Genomic DNA, 25,962 nt, shown 5'->3' on the forward strand with positions numbered 1-25,962 from the left:
CTTCCCTTCCTGGGTTATGTAATCTCGGACACTGGCCTGCAGATGGACCCAGAGAAAGTGTCTGCCATCATCAACTGGCCTCCTCCTTCCGGACTGAAGGCTATCCAACGCTTTCTTGGCTTTGCGAACTACTACCGTCAGTTCATCCCGCATTTGTCTGCCTTGACTGCACCTCTCTCTGCCTTGACTAAAAAAGGAGCTAATCCTAAGGACTGGTCTCCAGCGGCCGATACCGTATTCTGCTCCTTGAACCAGGCGTTTGCTTCTTCCTCAGTTCTCCATCGCCCTGAATTGAACCGACAGTTCACCTTAGAGGTGGATGCCTCCTCCTCAGGAGCCGGGGCAGTGTTGATGCAGAACTCTCCCTCCGGAAAGATGGTCACATGTGGATTCTTCTCCAAGAGCTTCTCGGCACCCGAACGCAACTACACCATTGGGGATCGGGAGCTACTGGCCATGAAGCTGGCCTTGGAGGAATGGCGCTACCTCCTGGAAGGAGCTGTATACCCTGTAATCATATACACGGACCACAAGAATCTGGAGTACCTGCGGTCTGCCCAAAGACTGAATCCACGACAAGCCCGCTGGTCCTTGTTCTTTGCTCGATTTGATTTCCAACTCCATTTTCGGCCTGCGGATAAGAACGTGCGGGCAGACGCTCTGTCCAGATCCTTCATGCCCGTGGAGTTGGAGGAGGAGACATATCAGCCCATCATCAACCCCAGTAAAATCATTCCGGTGACTCCTGTCGCTCTAACTCAGATACCCCCTGGGAAAACCTATGTCTCAGATACTGACAGACAGAGAGTCCTGCACTGGGGCCATGCCTCGAAGATCGCCAGCCATGCTGGTCAGAAGAAAACTTGGATCACGATTGTCCGTCACTACTGGTGGCCGTCCCTCCGTAAAGACGTCGCAACCTTCGTCTCAGCCTGTCCATCCTGTGCCCGGAACAAGACACCCAAGCACCTACCCTATGGACGTCTTCTGCCTCTGCCCATTCCTTCCGTTCCGTGGCAACATATCGCAATGGACTTTATCACGGACTTACCCTTATCCTCCGGACATACGGTCATATGGGTTGTGGTGGATCGCTTCTCAAAGATGGCCCACTTCGTTCCCATGGCTGGACTGCCCTCTGCCCAGGAGTTAGCTGACTCCTTCATACAGCACATATTCCGATTGCATTGCTTCCCCGCACACATAGTGTCTGACAGAGGAACTCAGTTTACCTCGCGCTTCTGGAGGGCTCTCTGCAAACATCTAGGAGTGTCCTTGGACTTTTCTTCGGTCTACCATCCTCAGTCGAATGGCCAAGTGGAACGGGTCAATCAGATCCTGACCTCCTTCCTGCGCCACTACGTCAACATCCATCATGACGATTGGTCCACGCTCCTACCTTGGGCTGAGTTCTCCCATAACCAGCACATCAGTGAGTCTACCTCCAGCTCTCCCTTTCAGATCGTGTATGGACTGCAGCCTTCTGTCCCGTTGCCAGTATCCTCGGCTTCCGACGTCCCCGCAGCAGATGCCCTGGTTCGGGACTTTTCAGCTATATGGAACTCTGTCAAGTCATCCCTAGAACGTGCTTCATTGCGGATGAAGAGACATGCGGACAAGAGGCGCCTGGATCCCCCGTGTTTCTCCCCAGGTGATCTGGTCTGGCTTGCATCCAGATATGTCCGATTGAAGTTACCCTCGTACAAGTTGGGTCCTCGCTACATCGGGCCGTGTAAAATCATCAGCAAGATCAATGCAGTCTCCTACAAGCTGCAACTCCCGGCCACGATGCGAATACCCAACTCCTTCCATGTCTCCTTACTCAAGCCTGTTGTCCTTGGTCCCTTCTCCGCTGAGGTCGGTGCTGCTCCCCCTCCTATTGCTGACGATGACATCTATGCGGTAAGAGATATCGTGGCCATGAAGACCGTGCGAGGTCGGCAGTTCTTCCTGGTAGACTGGGCGGGTTATGGTCCCGAGGATCGGTCCTGGGAGCCCCGGGAGAATGTTGGCACTCCTCTGATTCGTGCCTTCCTGTCCCGCTTGCGGGGGGGGGCGTGGGGGAGGGGGTACTGTCACGCTTCCCGGTCCCCTGGTCCCGTCCTCCGGTTCCCGTGGCCCGCTCCCCGCTCCCCGGCGGCGTCCCCTGCTTACCACTCCGGTCCCGGTCTCCTCTTCCCCGCCTGCGGCCTCCATGCGTCCAGCTCCCCGCTCCCGGCGCTCCTCTGCGACATGGGACTCCCAGCCGGGCGCTCCTGCTTCCTCCTCACCGCTTCCTGGACTGGCTTCTGGCACACGGGCCTCGCGCATGCGCATTAGGGCGCGCGCGCGGTCATTGACCCTTTCTTAAAGGGCCAGCACCCAGAAACAGGATATTGCATAGACAGGTACAGGGTATACAAGGTTTCTCTTTCCTGGTGGGCGGGGCCTGTTCTACGTGTTTAGCAAGCTAGTGTTCAGGTCCCCGTATTGCTTTGCCCTGTGCTTTGCCTTGTATTAACCCTGTCCTGTCTCGTAGAGCCTATTCTGCCACGCCAGTCGCTCCGAACCAATTCCATCCCTGGACCCTGACGGTGACTTCAGCGGATGTCCCACCACCTCTGCAGCTCCGCCAGTCTCCAGTCTCTGGCTCCGTTCGGTGACCCGTTCCATCGCTCAGCAGGTTCCGGATCCCGCCTGACCCTATATCCCGGCCTCGGACCCTGAGCCTCGTCACCCGGACTACCGTCCAGAAGTCCGTGGGTTCAGCATCATCCACCTTTCCTGCTTCTCTACGGACAGTCCAGCTACCTATAGTGCTCCGGCTGCCGTGCATCAGGACCCTCTGGCGGGGTGACCAGCTTGGCTGCCTTCTCAGGGGAAATCGGTGTACGGTCCAGTGCTTCCACCACCCGGACGTAACACCGGGCTGGGACCGAGGCATGACGGGTACTTGGACCCTAGGTCGGGGAGTAGCTGCATGCAACCCGATAATTTACGCATGGAGAACGGAGCCTTTAAGATTCGTTCCCAACCGCTCCAAAATTGGGGTACTAGCGCAACTAGGGGGATAGGACTTTCCACCCAAAACGGTCCAGAAAATCCCAAGCGTGAACCCTGAGAGCAAGCTCCCACAATTAGCCGTAGTGGGGAGCGAGACCCGACAAGTTTCACACTACCGGGACCACCAGAGAAGTAAACTTAGTGCCAGGAGGCAGAACACGGATCACTAGGCAGCACCATTGGGGACGGGATACGAACTAGCTCCCCTCAGCGGCAGCGGTGTTCAGAGATTTGGTTTACGCGGTTGTCGGTGTCTGATTAATGGACTGAGTGAGTACAAGAGTGATCCCTGTATCCCACGGCCTTATCCTGCCACCGAGTCCGGGGCATCCCCCCTACCATAAAAATGTGTTTTATATTTTTAAATAAAGATGACAAAAATGCAGTAAGATCAGCATTAAACTTCTCAAAAAATAAACTACACAGTTTTTTGACAGGGCACACCTCAGTACAAAAGAGGAATAGTAAAACCGGTGTAACTATCCTGTCAGTATGATTAATACAGCCCGAGGGTCAGAAATTCTTCAGTGAAAAAAAAGGAAACGCTGAAATTAAGCTCAAACTGTAAAATATTCACTGTGAATATCCAGACGAGAGGAAGATATTTAAAATTTATAAGCAGGACATATGATATTAGCATATATGTTCATCAAATATCCAAGATAGCCGCCGTGTCAGTTGCACAGTAACCCCTCACAGAAAATAATTAGTCAGTTAATAATTAGAAGTCCAAATTTGTCCTCACAAATAGAAATTGTATAGAAAAAATAAATTTTTGAGAAACCACAGTCACTTTTTTACTTATCTTTTTCACACACGACAGTCACTAGTGATCTACAGAAAATGGCACTTTTCAGAAATCGCAGAAAATGGATGAAAAGTACCACAACCTTTGCTATACCACTTCAGAAGAAGATATCCGGCTGTTCCAGTGTAATAAGTAGCGTTTTTTTACAGAATTTTGTTGATTTTGAGAGAAATATGACAGGAGCAGATAAACAACACGTCCTACATGACTGGCAGATAGGCCACGCCCCCAAAATCCAACATTGTGGAATTGCGCTTTTTTTTGCAATTTTAACTCACTTTGAATTTTTACCCATTTTCCAGTACAATATGGGGCACAATGAATGTTATTCTAAAGTACAACTCGTCCCGCAAAGCCCTCACATGCCTATATTGATGGAAAAATAAAAAAAGTTATGGTACTTGGCAGAAAGGGAGGGAAAAAAAACCAAAAAAACAAACAAAAAAACCCAAAAAAAGGAAAATAGCCTGGTTATAGAGAGGTTAAAGGGGTTGCCCAGGCTTGAGGTCACTATCTGCCTGCAGACTGTAGAGTCCTGATTGTGTCGCACCATTGTGGTCACATGTCCAGCAGACATAGCGCATAGTGCTGGTACTGGGAGGATTCAAAAGTCTGACTTTAAGGCTATGTGCACACGTTGCGTTTTTTCCCGCATTAACGCTGCGTTTTGAACTGCAGCGTTTCAGTGCCAAATTGCATGTGTTCTGCTTCCCCAGCAAAGTCTATGAAAAGTCAGAAAATTCAATGCGCATGCTGCGTTTATAAACGCAGCGTTTTCAATGCAAAAAATCGCTGCGGAAAAAAACCCAGCATGTCACTTCTTTTGTGCGTTGTAGCTGCGTTCTCCACCCATTGAAATCAATTATATGGGTCAAAACGCAACCAAAATGCACTTGGACTGTATTTTTGTTGCGTTCCGCATGCTTTTTTGACAAACAAAATGCAGATCTTTTCAGTCTCTCTCTGTCGATGTCGGTCAATCTCTGTCTGTCGGTCGGTGTCTTTGTCAGTTGGTTGCTCTGTCTGTCACTCTCTCTGTCTCTCTCTCTGTCCGTCGGTCGGTCTCTCTCTCTGTCTGCCTCTCTCTCTCTCTGTCCGTCAGTCGATTTTTCCCCCCCGCTCTCATACTCACCGATCACAGGCAAGGTGCGGCACAGCTGTCACACTGCTCCGGCGGCTTCTCCTCTTTTGAAAATGCCGGCCGCTCATTTTTCCATCTCATATTCCCTGCTTTCCCCACCCACCGGCACCTATGATTGGTTGCAGTCACACATGCCTCCACACTGAGTGACAGCTGTCTCACTGAAACCAATCACAGCCGCCGGTAGGCGGGTCTATATTGTGGAGTAAAATAAATAAATAATTAAAAAAAAAACGACATGCGGTCCCCCGCCAATTTTGATACCAGCCAGGGTAAAGCCACACGGCTGAAGGCTGGTGTTCTCAGGATGGGGAGCTCCACGTTATGAGGAGCCCCCCAGCCTAACAAGATCAGCCAGCAGCTGCCCGGAATTGCCGCATCCATTAGATGCGACTGTCCCGGGACTCTACCCGACTCCTCCCGAATTGCCCTGGTGCGGTGGCAAATGAGGGTAATAAGGAGTTAATGGCAGCCCATAGCTGCCACTAAGTCCTAAATTAATCATGGCAGGCGTCTCCCCGAGATACCTTCCATGATTAACCTGTAAGTTAAAGAAAATAAACACATACACCCGAAAAAAATCCTTTATTTGGCATAAAAGACAAAAAAACCCACCCTCTTTCACCACTTTATTAATCCCCAAATACCCCTCCAGGTCCGACGTAATCCACATGAGGTCCCGCGACGCATCCAGCTCTGCTACATGAAGCTGACAGGAGCGGCCACAGACCACGATTGCTCTCTGTCGGCTCCATGCAGCAACTGAAGTGAGCCGCACGATCACCGATGACGTCACTCAGGTTACCCGTGGCCACCGCTGGATCCTCCAACTGTGACAGCAAGTTGCCCGAGTGACTGAAGTGAGCTGTGCGATCAGCGATGACATGATAGGTGAGTTGCGGTCTCAGGTGGAGGACTCCAGCTGGCCGCGAGTAACCTGAGTGATGGCACCGCTGATCGCGCTGCTCACTTCAGTCACTCAGGGGATTTGCAGTCACCGGTGAGTCCTTCACGGGTGACCGCTAACCAGGACGCGACACACAGACAGAGCCGCGGGGTGACAATGAAGTCGGGTGAAGTTCATCCGAGTTCATTCTCATCGCACGACTCTGTGTCTGCTGTCAGCGGGCATGAAGCAGAGCTGAATTGACGGGGGAACGCACTGTCAAAAATGCATGCAAAACGCATGGAAAATGCATCCAAAATGCATGCGTTTTGGATGCATTTTTTTTGACAAACACAGTATTTACATTTGTCCAGTCTAGAGATTGGCATAAACATCTGCATATCGTTAATTCAAATTTAGTAATGCACATATACATACATGTTTATCATATATAGCGCAGAGAGGACTATAATATATGAACCAAATCGCTAAAGGAACAACCAAAAAAGAGAAAAGAGGCGATCAACGGTTCAATACATATTTTATTAATATTCATAGAACATGTGGACAAGTGAAGGGAGGAAAAAACGGTGTACATCACCGCAAACAATATAGGTATAGATGATAATGTGCCAATTATATCCCAAATTCATGATATAGGGTCATATCCAGAAAGGGTGAAGGTCCCATCATTTGGAGAAAAGACCACATCAAGCCGACACATCAAAACAATTCCTGCTAAATAGATACAATATATGATATAATATTTATCTATATAAATAAAAGCAGGAAGGCTGAGACTAGACCTTTCAATGTGGAAAAGACTCCTAAGTCATCATATAGTCTATATCATGTGAAAAACACCATACTAGTACACATCCGTGTGCTCATATATCACATGGAGAACCACAGTCAATATACATGAAAATGACAAGAACAGCAATATGGGGATACCTCACAGGATAATTACAAGCATGTGTCTGCATATACACACATTTAATCCCATATGGAGGACAATGAACCGATCCCACATGGAAGTCAATGAATTAATCCCACATGGAGGTCAATGTGTGCATCACATAGCATGAGGATTAAAGAAATACTAGTGTATACATGTGCACATAGAAGTGTTTACAGACAAGGCTGCAACAAGAGGACACACACAGGCCTACACCATCCCACATGGAGGTCAATGTGTATATCACATAGCATAAGGATTAAAGAAAATACTGGTGTATACATATGTACATAGACAGGGCCGGCGTCAGCACGCGGCATACCTGGGCAAATGCCGGGGCCCTGGAGAGCCGGGGGGGCCCACTCGGCCTCGTCAGTTCTGGTGCCCCTTGGCCGGGGCCCCCTCGCCTTAGTTCTGCTGCCCCCAGGCCGAGTTCCGCAGTCCTCGGCAGGAATCTGCAGCGCCGTCCCTTTAAGGCGCGCAGACTTCCTGGTTTGAACTTCATCTGTGGGCGGAGCTACCGACCGGCCTGCTCAGTCCCACAGATGAAGGAGTTGCAGTGCCAGCCAGCGACCCCCAGCACAGCTCTTCTCTCCGGCGCTGTGTGGGCCCCCTCTCCGGCGCTGTGTGGGCCCCCTCTCCGGCGCTGTGTGGGCCCCCTCTCCGGCGCTGTGTGGGCCCCCTCTCCGGCGCTGTGTGGGCCCCCTCTCCGGCGCTGTGTGGGCCCCCTCTCCGGCGCTGTGTGGGCCCCCTCTCCGGCGCTGTGTGGGCCCCCTCTCCGGCGCTGTGTGGGCCCCCTCTCCGGCGCTGTGTGGGCCCCCTCTCCGGCGCTGTGTGGGCCCCCTCTCCACCGTGACCTGAGAGGTATGTGCCCTCCCCGCCCCCGATTTATGGGCCCTGAGGAGCTGTATGGGCTTCTCCCCCCTTAGGTGTATGCCCTGCCCCCCGGTGCTGTATGTGCTGGCCCCTGGAGATGTGTGTGTGGGCCCCACAGAGCTACGTGTGTGTCTGTATGTATGTAGCAGAGCTATGTGTGTATGTATCCAGCAGAGCTGTGTATGTATGTAGCAGAGCTATGTGTGTATATATCCAGCAGAGCTGTGTGTGTATATAGCAGAGCTAGGTGTGTATGTATGTAGCAGAGCTATGTGTGTATGTATATAGCAGAGCTATGTGTATGTATCCAGCAGAGCTGTGTATGTATGTAGCAGAGCTATGTGTGTATATATCCAGCAGAGCTGTGTGTGTATATAGCAGAGCTAGGTGTGTATGTATGTAGCAGAGCTATGTGTGTATGTATATAGCAGAGCTATGTGTGTATGTATCCAGCAGAGCTGTGTGTGTATGTAGCAGAGCTATGAGTGTATGTAGCAGAGCTATGTGTGTATGTATGTAGCAGAGCTATGTGTGTATGTATGTAGCAGAGCTATGTGTGTATGTATCCAGCAGAGCTGTGTGTGTCTGTATGTATGTATCTAGCAGAGTTGTGTTGTGTGTCTGTATGCATGTATGATGTGTATCTATGTATGTCAGTGTATATGACTGTATAGATATGTCAGTTCTATACGTATTTTTGTGAGTTTGTCTTTAAATATGTATATGTATGTGTACGTATGTGTGTGTCTGCGTGTGGATGGGGCCCACCGGGACTCTTCCGCCCAGGGCCCACAAAAACCTGGAGCCGGCCCTGTACATAGACGTGTTTACCGATGAGGCTGCAGCACGAGGACACACACAGGCTACACCATCATAGCATCGTGAGAGCAATAATACAAGCCTCATACATATATATAACCTCACAATGGTGGCCAATCGTGTGTTCACCCTGCGGCAGCAGCGGCAATCACCAACTCACAGCACGTGCAGGTGTCAGTGTGAACATCTGGCGTATACTGGTGTGTACACAGACGTGTTTACAGATGAGGCTGCAGCAAGAGGACACACACAGGCTACACCATCATAGCATCGTGAGAGCAAAAATACAAGGCTCATACATATATATAACCTCACAATGGTGGCCAATCGTGTGTTCACCCTGCGGCAGCAGCAATCACAAACCCACAGCACGTGCAGGTGTCAGTGTGAACGAGGGTATATTACACCACGGGGTAGAAAGCCAATAGTACCACCGGGTAACCAAGACTGTAGCACCGACACTCCACACATGCTACCGGCCGGCGACCGCCACCGTACTAGTACAGCAAGATAGAAGCATATGGGAGAAAAATCCCACAATGGGGGACATCAAAACACTTCCTGGACCAACCAAAATATGGATAGGGCATTACCTAAGATATGTGGTTTGCGGAGGGAATGCGCCCGATGCGCATTTCGGAGTGTACCTTCGTCAGGGGGCGTGACCGGAAAACACGGGGGTGCCATTAAAATAGGCCTTCATCCCCCAGCTGATTGAGCAGACGGTCGGACGCATCCGCCGCCGGCCAACCGGAAGTCCCGCCTCACAAGCACGTCATGGCCCCACAGAACGCCGGGTAAAAACACCCGGCGTCCCCGTTGCCATAGAGACGCACCTGCGAGAACAGGAAATCCAGGCAAGCGGCGCATGCGTCAACTACCCAGCCAGGAGGGGGATGAAAATAGAAATAGTAATATATTATAGGAATTACTGTGCAAGGGAATAAACATGGAGGGATCCCACATAATAGCCGCAGCATGACATGGATATAACACCAGTCTCATAGGGACACAAATTATATACCAATGATACAAATGAAACAATTGCTACACATAATAGAACATACACATAATACAGCGCATATACAATAGCAAATACACAGAATACATGTATGCACATAATGCATACATGTAAGTAAGTATATATATATATGTCATAGCAAATTAATTTCAGAAAATACAAAAATAAAAATATACTTTTAAATTTAGAAGAAATGAAAATAAAAGGAGAAAAAAAGAAGAAGAATTGTAAAAAATGAATAAAAAGAGAATTGTCATTTGTCCAGTCTGCCAGAGGGTGCGTTCTTTTCCGCACGGCACAGAACGGAACGTGCGCACATACCAAGCTGAGGTCACACTGGCATATCACATGTGATGCGATATGCTAATGACCCTCGGCTCCTGCTGTGCTATGAGCGTGAGCCATTACACTGATCTGATCCTGCCGTCGGATCATAGCTGAGGAGGAGAGGGAGGGATTAAGGAGGCCAGCGGTCAGTTGGGATGAGCCCTGGGCCTTGCTGTCTTTTTAAAGGCGGCCGGATGAGCAGACGACAGCACCCACTGACCCCCGTGTCTCCACAGGAGAGCACCCACTGACCCCCGTGTCTCCACAATTGGAACAGTAAGTCGCCCATATTCACTAATTCCTCCCATTAACCAAAAGCACAGTATTATTACAGATATTTTATCTAATAGAGCGGATCTGTCATGAAGCCTGCAGTTTTGTACATGGGGCAGATTTAGGGGAAAGATCTGCTTTAAAAATTTTAAGAATTTGTGGTTTAAAATATTCTAGTTTAAAAGTAACACGGCAAAGTTTGCATTTATATTTTAAGTTACTACTTAGAAATAAATCTATGTATATTTTTTTAATTATTGTTTCTAAAACAATGATAGTCATTGCTGACTGGGCGTGGTTAGAGGTGTGGCCATGGGCATGGCCTAAAAAATGTGTCCCTCTTTCTTTTCTTTAAAAGTTGGGAGGTATGCTAAAATGGTGCTAACAGTATAAAATGCCACAATAGCTTGCAATTTGTTCACATGCTTTTACAGCAAAATGTAGGGGTTAAAGACAATGATATTTGCCTGCACCACTTGTGTCTGATGCAGCAATGTGTCACCTATATGTATACAACTAACAACTCAGTGCATTTTCACCTTTTATGGGCACAATTCGCTGATACCTCAGCTCAGCATAAAGGCACATTGGTGGTCATTAAGGGGATACAAAACCTGAAGAAAATAACCTTTATAAAATAAACGTTTCTGCCCTTATCAATTCTTTTGTAAAAAGGTTATGAAGTGATGCAAGTAGTTTCAATGGTCAATCGGGATCATCTTTGTTTTGTCAGCCATTTCTGTTTCCTCCCTTGAGTTACTGGTAGATTTTATTAGTTTTAGCAGCTGTTGTCAGACCTTTTTCACCCTTAAACCTAAATTTTTCTCTTTTTATAATTTGTTTCTGCAGGTAAAAAGTGTGATGAACCTGATATTAAAAATGGATATATTCACGGCTATAAGTGGTTTCCAAAGTTTCCTGGAAGTACAATAGAATATCGGTGTGATCAAAACTATCTGACACCACAGAAAAAATACTGGGAGACAATAAAATGTACTAGCAATGGATGGAGCTCTGAACCAAAATGCTTACGTAAGAATTTCTCCAGTATGATAATTTTCTTGAAAATTAAAGATTGTTTTTGACATAAGTAGCTATTTTTAGTTAAGTTAACAAAGCTTCATTTTCGAATAAAAAGCTATAGAGTTCTCCTTTAGACTTTCTTTGGTAAATTATTATTTTTTGAAAAGTATCCATTTCAGGTCAATTTTGAAACCTAATGGCAGCTATAGGCCATGTGCGCACGTTGCGCTTTTTCATGTGTTTCCGCAGCGTTTTGAGCTGCAGCGTTTTAATGCAAAATTGCATGTGTTTTGCTTTTCAAGCAAAGTCTATGGAAAATATGGCTTTCTTGCGCGCGCAATGCTTTTAAAAGCGCAGCGTTTTTTGTGTAAAAAATTTGTCAAAATCTCTGCGTTTGAAGAAGCAGCATGTCAATTGTTTTTGCCATTTTGGCAGTGTTTTGCTAACGTTGAAGTCAATGAGAATTATTAAAACGCATCCTAAAGCAAAATTCTAGCGTTTTACATGCTTTTTTGACGCTAAACGCATGCTTTTTTGACAAAATCAAAACATGCGGTTTTGGCATTATAATGAGGTCATGAGGATTCCTTTTGCCCTCATATCCAGCCCGACTCCAAAAAAAGAGTCAAACAATAATTTTACTTTATTTAGAACATTATTATCAATTCTCAATTATAATTTTCAGGAATTTATCATTATAGTGTATTATTTAAAGTTTGGGTTTTTTTTCATAGTGTTTGAATGTTCAAACTTTTTTTAGTTGTGTATTTGTATTGAAAACGCAACCTATTTTAACGACTGGAAATGCATGTAAAACGCTGTCAAAACGTTGCAAAAACGCAAGAAAAACTCATGCGTATTTCCAGCGTTTATGTGGTCAAAACCAAATTTGACAATGACAAATTCTGCCAGAGGATGCGTTCATTTCTGCAAGATACTGAACGCAACGTGTGCACATGGCCTTACACATGAGATGACAATCATTTGAACACTGTTAGCAATCACTGGGAGAAGAACTAGAATGCCTTCATCCAAATCAGATAATAGGCTACTCGGCTGACTACTGTGGGGGCAATAAGAATCTCCTAGAAGCGAACAATGCAGAATAATTCAAAGCGATGTAAAAATGATCGATTAAGCGATATGAAAGAACACATGAAAACTTTTCTGCCTTCATTATCCACAGAAATTAAGTGAAATAGTAATACTTTGCAAAATATTCAAAATACTATAAATGACAGATACCTGTTTTATAGTCTATGCAGTTGTAACAAAGCTTAAACTTCCAAGATGCACTGCAGTGTAGATTGTGTATGCTAACTGTGTAATGCAAGTGCTTAATTTTTTATTTATTTATTTATTTTTAAATAAAACACAACTTTACCCGAGAATGTCTGGAATTTAAGATTACAAGGGTAATGTCAATGTTATCCACAGGTTTCAAAATAAAATAAAGCCTATCTCTATGAAGCCACCCCTGCATACTATTGGTTCTCGTAGAGACTAGAATCCATAGCTGCACAGCCCCTATAGGTTCCAAGGTGCCTGCAGAGGCTGGAATATCCCTAGTCACAACACTAGACCTGTCTGCTTAAAATGCTGTTGAGTTATTCTTTATATCTCCTGAGGAACCAGAGAGGAGGCCGCTATGCACAATAAACCAAGATATGAAAAGCATGCAAAGATAGGCAGGGACGCAAGGTGAGGCACAACATACACTGAAGAGCAAAAGGGTAAAATGCTTTGAGCTTTCAGGCTGCATATCTCACCGTATGCTACAGCTTCTTATGTGACACCAAAAGAATTAGCCGAAGCATGAGTTGTTATACATGCAAATTATAAGTGCATGATAACATGGGCCATTAAACAAACAAAACCCAAGATAAAAATAATATGGGCATATACCCTGCTGTAAATAAGTAAAAATCGAGAGTGCATATAAATAAACATAGTGTATTTAGTAAGTACGGTTTTTGATCAATAAAGTGTAAAGCCATCTGACAGTGATAAGGTACACCCAATATGGGATGTACCTAATACGCTCTAATATTAACTCCTTCATGACCAAGAATGTACTGGTTTTTCCTTGGCCATGTCTGTCCCGTTATCGTGAGCCGACGGTAATCTCCACACATATCTGCTGGTCTGATCAACAGAGATTTGAGGCTAACAGGCATTGGTTGATCAGAGCTCCACCTGTGCCTTTTAACCCCAAACTCTGACAGTGTAATCTAATGCGTACTAGCAGGAATCACGGAGAGCCAATGAGTTTTCATGGCAACATGGGGTCAGATGATGATCCTTGTGACTGCCATGACTAACTTCCTGTGAATGCTAGTGTAGCACCCAGGCAGCAGGGGGATGTAGGCACTGGTTTGTCTCATACCTGAATTACTCGTCACCGATTAGTACTGATCACCCGCTGTGATGGGCTCCGATGAACCCAAATCAATTCAGAGGTCAGTCCGGTGTGGTGCTTGGTGGGTCCCGTCCTCCTAGCGCCATGTGTGTTTGATCCCTGTGGCTTAAAGCTACTTGGGGACCCCAGTTCGTCTCGAGTAGTACTCTTGTCCCTATTTGCAGGTGCCACGGCTCCACACTGAGGTCTGGTGCTGTCCAAGGCGCCGCATCCTATCTTAGCACTGTGCTTTTCGGCTCTTTGTGACCAGGGAAGCTTAAAACCTCCCTGTACTGGCAGATTCTGGAAAACCAACTTGAAGTGTGATCTTCCCTAGGGTCCTGCGCCCTGCATGGCGCCGATTCGGAGGAAGCAATGAAGCTCTCCCCTCGGCAACCGCGTGAACTCCTGTGTCCCACCAGAGCACTTGTGGGGCACGTCTGCTCCTTTCCTCACCTGCTGGAGATCTCCTGGCTCTTGTGTTGAACACCTAACTCCCCCTAAGTGGCTGCTCCTCCACCAGCTCTTTGTCACTAGTGGGTAGTGCCCCCCATATTTGAAGACAACCTTAACATCCTACCCTAGCCCGGTCCCCATTGGGGAGGCCAACCTGGTTGTGTATTTGAGTGCGTAAGTGGTGATAACAATACCGACCTCCTCAGGATCCGGGTGCAGCATTACACCTTAAATCAGGTGCAATACTCTGCGGCGACTGAAGCCTCAGGGGCACCACACTAGCAGAGCTCCGGCACACAGCATTTCTGCTGATCAGAGCAATGCTGAATCATTGCTCTTATCAGCACAAGCAATCAAACTGTGCAGTGGTAATGTTCCACAGGGAGACTAGTAAAATCAATAGAAAAAGTAAAATAAAATTTTAAAAAATATAAAAAAATAAAAAAAATAATAGTTAATTTTACCCCCTTTTTGCGTCATTGAAAATAAAACAATAAAAAATTACCCCTAATTAGTATTATGCCTTTTATTTCAAAATATAAAATCAATTAATCTTAATTGGCACACAGCATAGCGAGAACAAAAATCCAATTGCCAAAATATATATTTTTTTTTTGGTCACCATAACATTATATTAAAATGCAATAACAGACAATCAAACAGCACATCTATCCAAAAATTGTATAATTTGAAACATAAACTCAAGACGCAAAAAATAAGCCATCACTGAGCCCCAGATCCCAAAAAATGAGAATGCTACTGGTCTTGGAAATTGCAACAAAACGAGCAATTCTTTTTTTGGACAAAACTAAACTTTATTGCACCACTTAGATAATAGTAAAAGTATAGGTTTGGTATCTACGCATTTGTACTGAACTGGGGAATCATAATGACAGGTCAGCTTTCCAAAATAGTAAACACTATAAATAAAAAAAAAAAAAAACAAACCCATCGTGCAATTGCACTCTTTTACAATTTCGCTGCACTTGGATTTTGTTTCCCCATTTTTCTGTACAATATGGGGCAGAATTATTGTTTTTGTTCAAAAGTACAACTTGTTCCATTAAAAACAAGCCCTTATATGGCTATATTGACGGAAAAATGAAAAGTTATGGCTCTTGGAAAAAAAGAGGGAAAATCAAAAATGGATAATTGCCCTTGAGTGAAGGGGTTAAAACCTTACCATGTGTCAGAGTAGTCCTCAATCTGAATAAGTTCTCATTCAGATGGGATGGCTTTATGCTTTTTCATCAAAAATAGTGTTTACTAAGTACCTTATGTTTATTGATATGCATTATTGCTTTTTACTTATTTACAGCAGGGTATATATCCGTATTATTTTTATCTTGTTTGTTTAATGACCAGTATGAACATGCTCTAACTTGCATGGATGTCAAATCATGCTCCTGCTCATTCTTTTGGATTTGCCTTACTCTCTTGTACTCAGTACAAAAATGGTTGTGACCCTGTGACGCCCTGGGCAAGCCAGGGGTCACAGGTTATGACACCACCACACCCTACACCCCGGATAGGTAACCAAAGCTACCCAAAAATCCTTGTTGCCTTCCTCCAGGGGCTGATGTTCACACCAGGGGGTGGGCCAGGCGGTTGGCTCCGCCCACCGAGGAGTTCACAGCCCTGGAGGCGGGAAAACCAGACAGTTAGAAGTTGAGTTGAGTGAGATCAGATTAGCCAGAGAGTGAAGTGGTAGAGGAGCAAGAGAGAGGAGTTAAGGTGGAAGAGAAAGTGACAGTTGAGAAACCCTGAAGTTGGTCCGGGTGTGTCCCCGGACTGAGACAGCAAGGTTAGCAGACGGCGGTGACCGTCTGCAGGAGAGGCTGATTGGAGGTTGCCGAAAGGACCATGGACGGGTGGTGGCCCGGCGGTACCGGAGCGGTATACGAAGAGAAGCCAGCACCATTGGCAGGGGCCTTTCGGATCCCGGCAAGGCTAGGAGTCGCCGTGAATTTGCCAAATCCGTCAGTGAGGGGGACCTCCGGGTCTCTAAACAACTAAGTCCCGATTGAAGGCAACAGTCCAACCGTGAAGGGGAGACACCGCCACCGCCAAGGCACCAGTTTCCCAGGGCCAGCGCCTGCGGGCAAGAAGGGGCTCCTCCGGCTTATATCCAAGCCGGGGAGCGGGTTACCGGTGGGAACCCATCGCTACCAACATAGACTTAGGTGCAGGAAAAGGGACCGTCATCGTCAACTACTGGGGAAAAGCAACAGCAGCCGTCCGTGGGAACCGTCTTTCCAGCCATGTGCTTTACCGAGAACTGTGTCCCTGTCTCAGGCTGAGCGAGTACCACAGTGCCGTGAGGCACAGCGCTGCCCCCGCGTCCCTACACTCCGCCAAGCCCTGCCCTGCACCGGCCCCACCATCCCTCATCCCCCACCTCATCACTGGGCCCCGGGACCACCACCCCCTACCCACGGAGGGGAGAACCAACAACTTTGCTGCTCCCTGTCACCGCTCCTGGGATCCCCATACAGAGCAGCGGTGGTGTCCACACAATCACCACAACCGTGGGTGGCGTCACGGACAATAAATCCCCAAAACCAATCCCCTTTTCACTCACGGGCGAGGAGCGCCGCTCAAGTCCCCAGGATCCGGCCCATCGCTCGAGCCACCGAGCAGCAGCAGGCCGCAGCAGCAGCGGCAGCCGGACCCGAGCAGTGGGGGAGCGCTGCGTCCCCTCCTCCACCCGCGACAACCCCAATTTGACTGAGCTGTGCATTACATTTATGATTCTTGCCATGGCTGGGTGTTCATAGTTGGGACCCAGTCACTCTCTGTCCTTATTCAGATTCAGGTCTGTTATGACACATGGAAAGGTTTTAATATCAGAGAGTGTTTAGGCAAAGTCCCAATTTGGGTACACCTTGTCGTGGTGGGATGGCTTTATGCTTTTTTGAGCAAAAATAGTTTTTGCTAAGTACTCTGTTTATTTACAGTATATTCAATATTGTTTTTACTTATGTACAGCAGAGTATATGTCCATATTATTTTTACTTTGGGTTTAGCTTCTAATGTGATAATGCGAGAAAACCATCATTTAATAGACAATTATCTTGGCTATATCATACATAAACTGACTTGCAATTATTTAGCATATGATTAGTTATTCAGATTTTTGTCATGTCACTTGCATTGTTACTGGTTTGCTCCTGGTGGTGGAAAAATCTTCTTTCTGTATGTTCCAAATTACAACCTGTTCTCACATTCCTTAAAAACTTAGTGTGTTATTAGGTTGATTCTCAAGCAAATGGTCATTGGTTTGAATCGAGAAGTGTCGCGCCCAGGGATGCGGGGTACTCGGTTCCAGGCAGTGTATGTCTTGGGAATGTCACAGTGGTGGCTGTTGCCCGGTTCCGTGCCCTGGGCCCTTTTTGTGATGGGGGTGTATTTACAAGGGATTAGGTTAGATTAGGGATAGGTATGAAACCGCTGCTACAGAATGTCACTACTGGGGCTGGTGTTATTTGCAGTCTGGATGGTAGGCACTCCGCAAACAGGGCCAGACCACAGAGGATGGGTGATGTAACGGGCGTCAGAAGAAGGTAGTCCACACAGAAATATAGTGCAACTGGCTTTTATTCACTGCTGGATGGTGATAACTGCTTGTCCGAGGCCGGCTGGTTTCACCTCCAGGTCCCCTTTGTCCCAGTGCCAGTTTGGTTCTCTGGTACTTTCTTCCCCTGCACCTGTCTCTGGTGAATTGATTCCCGTGGCGTAGAGCAACTAGGGGTCCCTGTCTGGTGGTTTGTCCACTTCTGTCCGCCTGACAGTAGCATGAGCCCTGTGAGGTTGGAGTCTTTGGTCCTGTCCCCAGTTCTCCCTTTGATACTGTGTCTTCGGATTTTTAGGGTCAGCGAGGTCCTTGATGGTGCCCTTGCTGTGCAGATGTTAAAAGGTCGGCTTGGAGCTCTTTTCTGTCCTAGGGTCATGTACCCCATCGGTTCGTAGTCCCGGGAGTACTCCACCAATCTACTGGGTAACAGGTCACCGTTAACCCGAGTAAGACTGTCTCCTAACTAGAGTTGAGCGCGGTTCACGGTTCGAGGTTCTCCAGTTCGCGGCTCGAGTGATTTTGGGGGCTGTTCTAGATCGAACTAGAACTCAAGCTTTTTGCTAAAGCTCGATAGTTCTAGATACGTTCGAGAACGGTTCTAGCAGCAAAAAGACAAGCTAATTACTAGCTGGCTTTCCGCTGTAATATTGTAAGTCACTCTGTGACTCACAATATTATGAAATTTCAGCATATAGTGTGCGGGAACAGCGCATTCAGATCACTGCTGTTTGGATAATGGCGATCGCCATTTTTTTTTTTCCTTGTCTTCCTCCCCTAAGCGCGCGCGTGTAGTGCGGTGAGCCAGCATGTCAGCCAATCCCAGACACACACACAGCTAAGTGGACTTTTAGCCAGAGAAGCAACGGCATGTGTGATAGGATGTCCATGTCACATGTCCCTGCATTATAAATACGGGCATCTGCCCGTCTGGACGCCATTATCTCTTAGGCGTCTGGGTGTCAGTCATTGCTGGCGTAGCTCCTGTCTCCGATATTGCTGTGTATGCTCTAAACACAGCGCTATACAGAATAGGGATAGAAGTTTCTATTAGTCCTTTTAAGGGCTAATACCGACAGGGTCAGAGCCATAGGTGACAGTCAGGTCCGTGAAAACAGATGTTAACAGCTACACAAGATGACAGCGTCTGTGTAGCTAAGGTCAGGGATTTCCTCGCTGCATTTCCCCATTAGGAGGGACAGAAAGGGAGGCTTCCTTTCCTCTACCCAGACCCACAACCCTGCCACTGTACCCTCCTGCCCTTTGCACACTCAAGCTCATTGTTACTAAGCCATTATACTAGCAAACACTGAGTAAACTTAGTGGCATCCTAAAAGTGGCTGTTGGACTTCCATTAGTGTCCCACTGGTGCAAAGCTATGTGCATCACCTCTGCATTGCACACTCAAACTCATTGTTACTAAGCCATTATACTAGCAAACACTGAGTAAACTTAGTGGCATCCTAAAAGTGGCTGTTGGACTTCCATTAGTGTCCCACTGGTGCAAATCTATGTGCATCACCTCTGCATTGCACACTCAAACTCATTGTTACTAAGCCATTATACTAGCAAACACTGAGTAAACTTAGTGGCATCCTAAAAGTGGCTGTTGGACTTCCAATAGTGTCCCACTGGTGCAAAGCTATGTGCATCACCTCTGCATTGCACACTCAAACTCATTGTTACTAAGCCATTATACTAGCAAACACTGAGTAAACTTAGTGGCATCCTAAAAGTGGCTGTTGGACTTCCATTAGTGTCCCACTGGTGCAAATCTATGTGCATCACCTCTGCATTGCACACTCAAACTCATTGTTACTAAGCCATTATACTAGCAAACACTGAGTAAACTTAGTGGCATCCTAAAAGTGGCTGTTGTACTCCATTAGTGTCCCACTGGTGCCAAGCTATTTCTAGCACCTCTGCATGACACCCTCCTGCTCTGTTTTTAATAAGCTATAATAATAGCAAAAAATGCTGCCATTTAGTGGCATACAAGAAGTGGCTGTTGTACTCCATTAGTGTCCCACTGGTGCCAAGCTATTTCTAGCACCTCTGCATGACACCCTCCTGCTCTGTTTTTAATAAGCTATAATAATAACAAAAAATGCTGCCATTTAGTGGCATACAAGAAGTAGCTGTTGTACTCCATTAGTGTCCCACTGGTGCAAATCTATGTGCCGCACCTCTGCATTGCACACTCAAACTCATTGTAACTAAGCCATTATACTAGCAAACACTGAGTAAACTTAGTGGCATCCTAAAAGTGGCTGTTGTACTCCATTAGTGTCCCACTGGTGCCAAGCTATTTCTAGCACCTCTGCATGACACCCTCCTGCTCTGTTTATAATAAGCTATAATAATAGCAAAAAATGCTGCCATTTAGTGGCATACAAGAAGTGGCTGTTGGACTTCCATTAGTGCCCCACTGGTGCCAAGCTATTTCTAGCACCTCTGCATGACACCCTCCTGCTCTGTTTTTAATAAGCTATAATAATAGCAAAAAATGCCGCCATTTAGTGGCATACAAGAAGTGGCTGTTGTACTCCATTAGTGTCCTACTGGTGCCAAGCTATTTCTAGCACCTCTGCATGACATCCTCCTGTTCTGTTTTTAATAAGCTATAATAATAACAAAAAATGCTGACATTTAGTGGCATACAAGAAGTTGCTGTTGGACTTCCATTAATGCCCCACTGGTACCAAGCTATTTCTAGCACCTCTGCATGACACCCTCCTGCTCTGTTTTTAATAAGCTATAATAATAGCAAAAAATACTGCCATTTGGTGGCATACAAGAAGTGGTTGTTGGACTTCCATTAATGCCCCACTGGTACCAAGCTATTTCTAGCACCTCTGCATGACACCCTCCTGCTCTGTTTTTAATAAGCTATAATAATAGCAAAAAATGCTGCCATTTAGGGGCATACAAGAAGTGGCTCTTGTACTCCATTAGTGTCACACTGGTGTCAAGCTATTTCTAGCACCTCTGCATGACACCCTCCTGCTCTGTTTTTAATAAGCTATAATAATAGCAAAAAATACTGCCATTTGGTGGCATACAAGAAGTGGTTGTTGGACTTCCATTAATGCCCCACTGGTGACAAGCTATTTCTAGCACCTCTGCATGACACCCTCCTGCTCTGTTTTTAATAAGCTATAATAATAGCAAAAAATGCTGCCATTTAGGGGCCTACAAGAAGTGGCTCTTGTACTCCATTAGTGTCACACTGGTGTCAAGCTATTTCTAGCACCTCTGCATGACACCCTCCAGCTCTGTTTTTAATAAGCTATAATAATAGCAAAAAATGCTGCCATTTAGTGGCATACAAGAAGTGGCTGTTGGACTTCCATTAGTGCACCACTGGTGCCAAGCTATTTCTAGCACCTCTGCATGACACCCTCCTGCTCTGTTTTTAATAAGCTATAATAATAGCAAAAAATGCTGCCATTTAGTGGCATACAAGAAGTGGCTGTTGTACTCCATTAGTGTCCCACTGGTGAAAAGCTATTTGCAGCACCTCTGCATGATACCCTCATGCACATTTTGCTACGCTCATTTTATAGCAAACTCAGGGAATTCCTTGCTGCATTTGATCATTCGGAGGGATAGAAAGTGAGGCTTCCTTTACTGTCCTGGTACCCACAGAACACGGCCACTGTACCCACCTGTCCACTTTTGCCACGCTATTTAATTTGCCCAAAGAGCTGACTCTTTTTCTGCCTTCCTAAAATTGTCTGTAATACTAAGTTAGTGTTCCTTTGCTGCCAAGCAAGGTACAACACATGTGCACTCTACACTCCTTTCCATTTCTGGAATGCAATTATTAACTGCAGGTAGTCCAGGCAATCTGTGACGAAGGTGCAGGTGTGGATATAATGTAGCCTGCATCCAATGTTGGTTTTCTCGATGTCTGACAGCTCAACAATACCATCTGTTTCCACTTCCAAAACAAGTGATGACCTGCCAATCACACTCCCTGTTGCGTGTAAAGGGGTGGAAGTTCAGTGTGAAAAACCATGTGAGACTGCTGTCCCCACAGTCACAGAGGATGAAGCGCACGCAGATGCACTTGATGGGGCAGGCGGTGGTTGCACAGGCACGCTAGGCCGCATTGTAGCACTGTGAAATTCACATTGTGACTTATGCTTCATTTTAAGTCGTGTACAGGGTGGGCTCCCCAGTATGCAGCAAAACCAGGCAACAGGAAAAGGACTCTAGTCAGTTGGGTTGATAAATGATTGTTTAACTTTACCAAAACAAACAATAAGAACCATGCATACAATTTAAATAATTGAACAATCTATTCTGTTGCCTACTACCTGCTAATCCCTCTGCGTAGCAGTAATTGTGTGTTTGTGCATGTGTGTGTGTGTGTGTGTGTGCGAACACGACTTACCAGTGGCGCATCACAAGAGCTTCCCAGTTATCTACCTAAACATAGACAAAACACATTACCCCCCCTGAATACCCTTGTTAGCTGAAGCCTCACAGATAAGGCAGATGATGACAGTGTGAATGCAAACCACACAGCTCTGCAACACAGTCATGGAAATCTTGAAAAGCAACAGTCAATGCAAACATGTGTCGCTGTCTCTCTATGATTTAAACTGTATGTGACAATTTGACAGTGCAGAGGCAGCAAGTCTTATTGTCTATAAATAGTCGGCCTACCCAGAACAGATATGTGTTTTGCTAATAAAATAAAGTGTTGCGTGCACGCATTATTGTCTGGGCACAGCCTACCGTACCCGGGTACTGTGATGTCCAGTTGCCAGAAATACAGACTTTACGCTCCTCTCACGGTAAGCAGTATAGACAGCACCGTAAGAATGTTGGTCTGTGGCACAGGATGCTGCTCACTGGCGTTACGGTACTCCTCACCAAACTCCAAAATGACTCCCCTCACAATTGAACGAAGTGTTTCCGCGGTGGCTCCTTGCTGTAACACACACCTTTAGCTTTTCCTTCTGTTCATAGACAGCATCTCCAAGTCCACACCCAAAGAGCAATTTCTCCTCCACGTGTAAGTGTGGAGAGGCAGCTAGTGCGCATGCGTGTGCCGATTTACCCCAGCCGCAGCCTAACTACAGTGTTTCGCCTAGTGAGTATGCTCAGCCTGACTGTGCCATTCTTGAGGCTAAGTCTTCATTTCGGGATACAGCACATGCTCCCACACTTAGTGCGAAAAGCCTCTTTGCACAGGTACTTGCACTCCGTGCCGGGTCTAAGTACTGTTTTGTGCCTAGACACCATGCTAAAGCTGATAGTCTTTTTTCAGAGACTGTATTTCATGCTACTGAGCATGCTCAGGCACTTACTGCATCAGAGACTAGGTCCGGTAATGAACTCTTTGGCCCTGCCCCTTATGTGGGGGGCCCATATAGACCACAGGGCATCATGTGTCCTGACGTTGTGGCCAGGTCACTCCCAAATGGCTTGCAGAGGCCCGCCCATATGACTTGTCACCTCATTATTGATGGTCAGACGATGACCGGTAAGGTGTTTGTGTCGTGGCAGCCATTAGGTCATTATTGAAGTTGCGGCTCCAAATGGGACGCTAGTTATGCCACTCATGACGTGTCACTCTTCTTTTGTCTCCAGGAGGTGCATTGTGGTCCACCCTGGTTTGGGGCGGACCCAGGTTATAAAACGAGCTGGAGCCAACAAGGAGGTGCGCAGTCTTCTATTATGCTCCGAAAGAGCACACCTCCATGTGTTGAACCCATTGCGGCTTTAGGCCAGAGGTAGGCAGGGATAGGGCGTCGATGCAGGCCGCCACCACAGTTGGTAACGCAGAACGGTTAAGACCAGCTCCTGTCCTACCAGTCCTGCTTGTGCTGCCCAGTGGCATTAACAGGCCTGCTGCTGCTGATGCGCCTGCTGTCCACAGGTGTGGCCCCAATGCACACGGTCAGCATACTCAATGGCCCCTGTGATGTTAACAGGGAGTTCCTGGGCTGGGTGGGCGTGTGGACCCTGTGACGCTAACAGGGCTCCCAGTCTCCAGATCCGAGTGGCGTCTAACTCGGTTCAGGCTACTATTAGTTTCATAGCCACACAGCTCTGTATCCTCCACCTAACCTTCCAGTTTCCAGCCTCTCCTTTTCCATCTGGGAGCACGGTGGACACTGACTGCTGATGGGGATATATACCTTTCTCTTTTTTTTCTTATTAATTTTTCGTTATATAGCGGTAACATAGTATATACCACCTTATCCAAATCTGCCAGTCCCACCGTAACAGATGGTGTTTCTTCAGCAAATGTTACTTTTGCTTAACCACCAAACCCACGGACAAAAACTTTTTTCCCCTTTCCAACACACCTGTTCCCCTTTCCACCAGCATCTGTCCTTTTTCGACTCATTTTGTATATGACCAAAAGTGCAACTCTGCAGGGACACCGTACTCAATGCCATCTCAGCACAGCAGCCAGCCCTCGGTCCCTCAGATGTGGACAAGTAAAAGACCAATTCCTCCTATCCATGACAAAGCGTTGAGATTCACTCTGTGCAGCACTGGTTTTTAGTGGAAAAGCAGATCTAAGATTGCATACCACCTTCTGCAGATACTCCTGTATACGTGCGTCCCTGTCTATGGCAGGAATTATTTCGCCAAATTTTGTCTTGTACCGGGGATCTAACAGTGTGGCAACCCAGTAGTTAGCATTACTTCGAATTCGTACAATCCGAGGGTAATGTTGTAGGTAGTGCAGCAAGAAGGCGCTCATGTGTCTTGTGCATCCAGGAGGACCAATTCCTTGGTGTGTTGGTGGCAGAGGTGAGAATCGTGCCTCCTTCTTCTGCCCTCTCCCCCAACCTCGCACAACCGAAATGTGAGCAAGCTCTCACTCATCTGCTGAGTCTTCCATGCCCATCACCAGTTCGTCCTCCATTTCTTCATGGGCTCCTGCACCTTCCGCCCTTGTTAATCCCTCTCCCCCACCATGACTGCCGCCTAGGTGCCGCTGATTATCTGGACCTCGTAGATCTTGTTATCCCTTCCGCATATGACTCCTCCTGTACTTCCTCCCCTTCCTCTTGTCCCAACACCTGACTCTGAAAAATGCTTACAGTGTGCTCCATCATGTAGATGACCAGAATTGTCACGCTGAGAATGGCATTGCCAGTGCTAAACATCTTCGTCGACATTTGTAAACTGTGTAGAAGGGTGCATAGGTCCTTGATCTGACACCACTCCAGCAGCGTGATCTGCACCACCTCTGGATCAAGTTAGGCTAGGCTATATGTCATAACGTATTGCAGCAGGGTTCGGCGGTGCTGCCACAATCGCTGCAACATGTGCAGATTCAAATTCCTGCGTGTCGGCACATCGCATTTCAGGCGATTAACCACCCGACCTAAAGACTTCTGGAGCGACGAAAGTTGTTTAGCTGCTGTGTGCGAACGATGGAAGTGAGCACATAGCGAGCGTACCCGCTGCACAAGGCCATGTAGGCCGGGATGGTGTTTTAAAAATTGCTGGAGAATTAGATTCAACACGTGAGCCACACAAGGCACGTGTGTCACATTGTCACGGCGAAGGGCCGCACCCATGTTTGCATCATTGTCACACCCGGCCTTCCCTGGCTGCTGGTTGAGTGACAACCATTGATGAAACTTGGTATCCAGAGCTAACCGTCCACAACTTCTCAGCGGTGTGACTCACATTTCCCATACATTTCAAAGTAACATTTGACCGCATGATGGCATTGAGCTCTGCTGCCAGCATTGTAAGGAGGTGTGTGGTTTTCCTTGTGCGCAGTTACAAGGAAGGGTGCCCTGACCACACAGGGTTTGGGCCGAGGTGAATGACCCACACGAGGTTGAGGAGGCAGAAGCAGTGTATTAACTTCTACATACAGAGGAAGGATTGATACAACTCGTGGGGACAGCAAGACTTGTACAGCAGACTCTTCTCCATCTCTCCCCATAGTAACCTATTGCCCAGTCAACGACATGTAACGCCCCTGTCCATGCTTACTGGGCCAAGTATCTGTGGTGAAATGCACCCTGTCACACAGTTTCTCAAAGAAGCGGGGATGTTTGGTGCGACATGCTGGTGTAGCGTGTGGATGCCTTTGTTGGAGAAGGAGTGGCGCCTGGGCATCGGCTCTTGGGGCACTGCGATGGGCATAAGGTCTCGAAAATCCTCGGTTAAAAAGGTTGGAAAGGAAGCATTTTGGTAGCCAACAGTTTGCAGATGCTGAAAGTCAAGCTCTAAGCCATGTCATGCCCTTCTAAAAGCATGTAAACACAGCAATTGGACTCCAACCACAGTCTCCCTCGTTTCCACTAATTGGGCCACACACACCTCACTTGACTGGCATCAGTTGACCCCCATTTTCAAGATGAAAAAGATGC

At 47.0% G+C, this 25,962-nt stretch overlaps 1 protein-coding gene across 1 annotated transcript in view; it reads left to right on the forward strand.

The window, feature by feature from the left end:
- The window catches only part of LOC142250054 (complement factor H-related protein 1-like), a 513,811-nt gene that overhangs the window by 74,438 nt on the left and 413,411 nt on the right, over nucleotides 1-25,962 (forward strand). Inside the window, exon 2 of the mRNA XM_075322116.1 lies at nucleotides 11,001-11,183. Coding sequence (XP_075178231.1) covers nucleotides 11,001-11,183 — 183 coding nt within the window. The remainder of the gene's footprint in view (nucleotides 1-11,000; nucleotides 11,184-25,962) is intronic.

This window comes from Anomaloglossus baeobatrachus, chromosome 8 (genome assembly GCF_048569485.1).
Source record: "Anomaloglossus baeobatrachus isolate aAnoBae1 chromosome 8, aAnoBae1.hap1, whole genome shotgun sequence".
Taxonomy (NCBI): Eukaryota; Metazoa; Chordata; class Amphibia; order Anura; family Aromobatidae; genus Anomaloglossus; species Anomaloglossus baeobatrachus.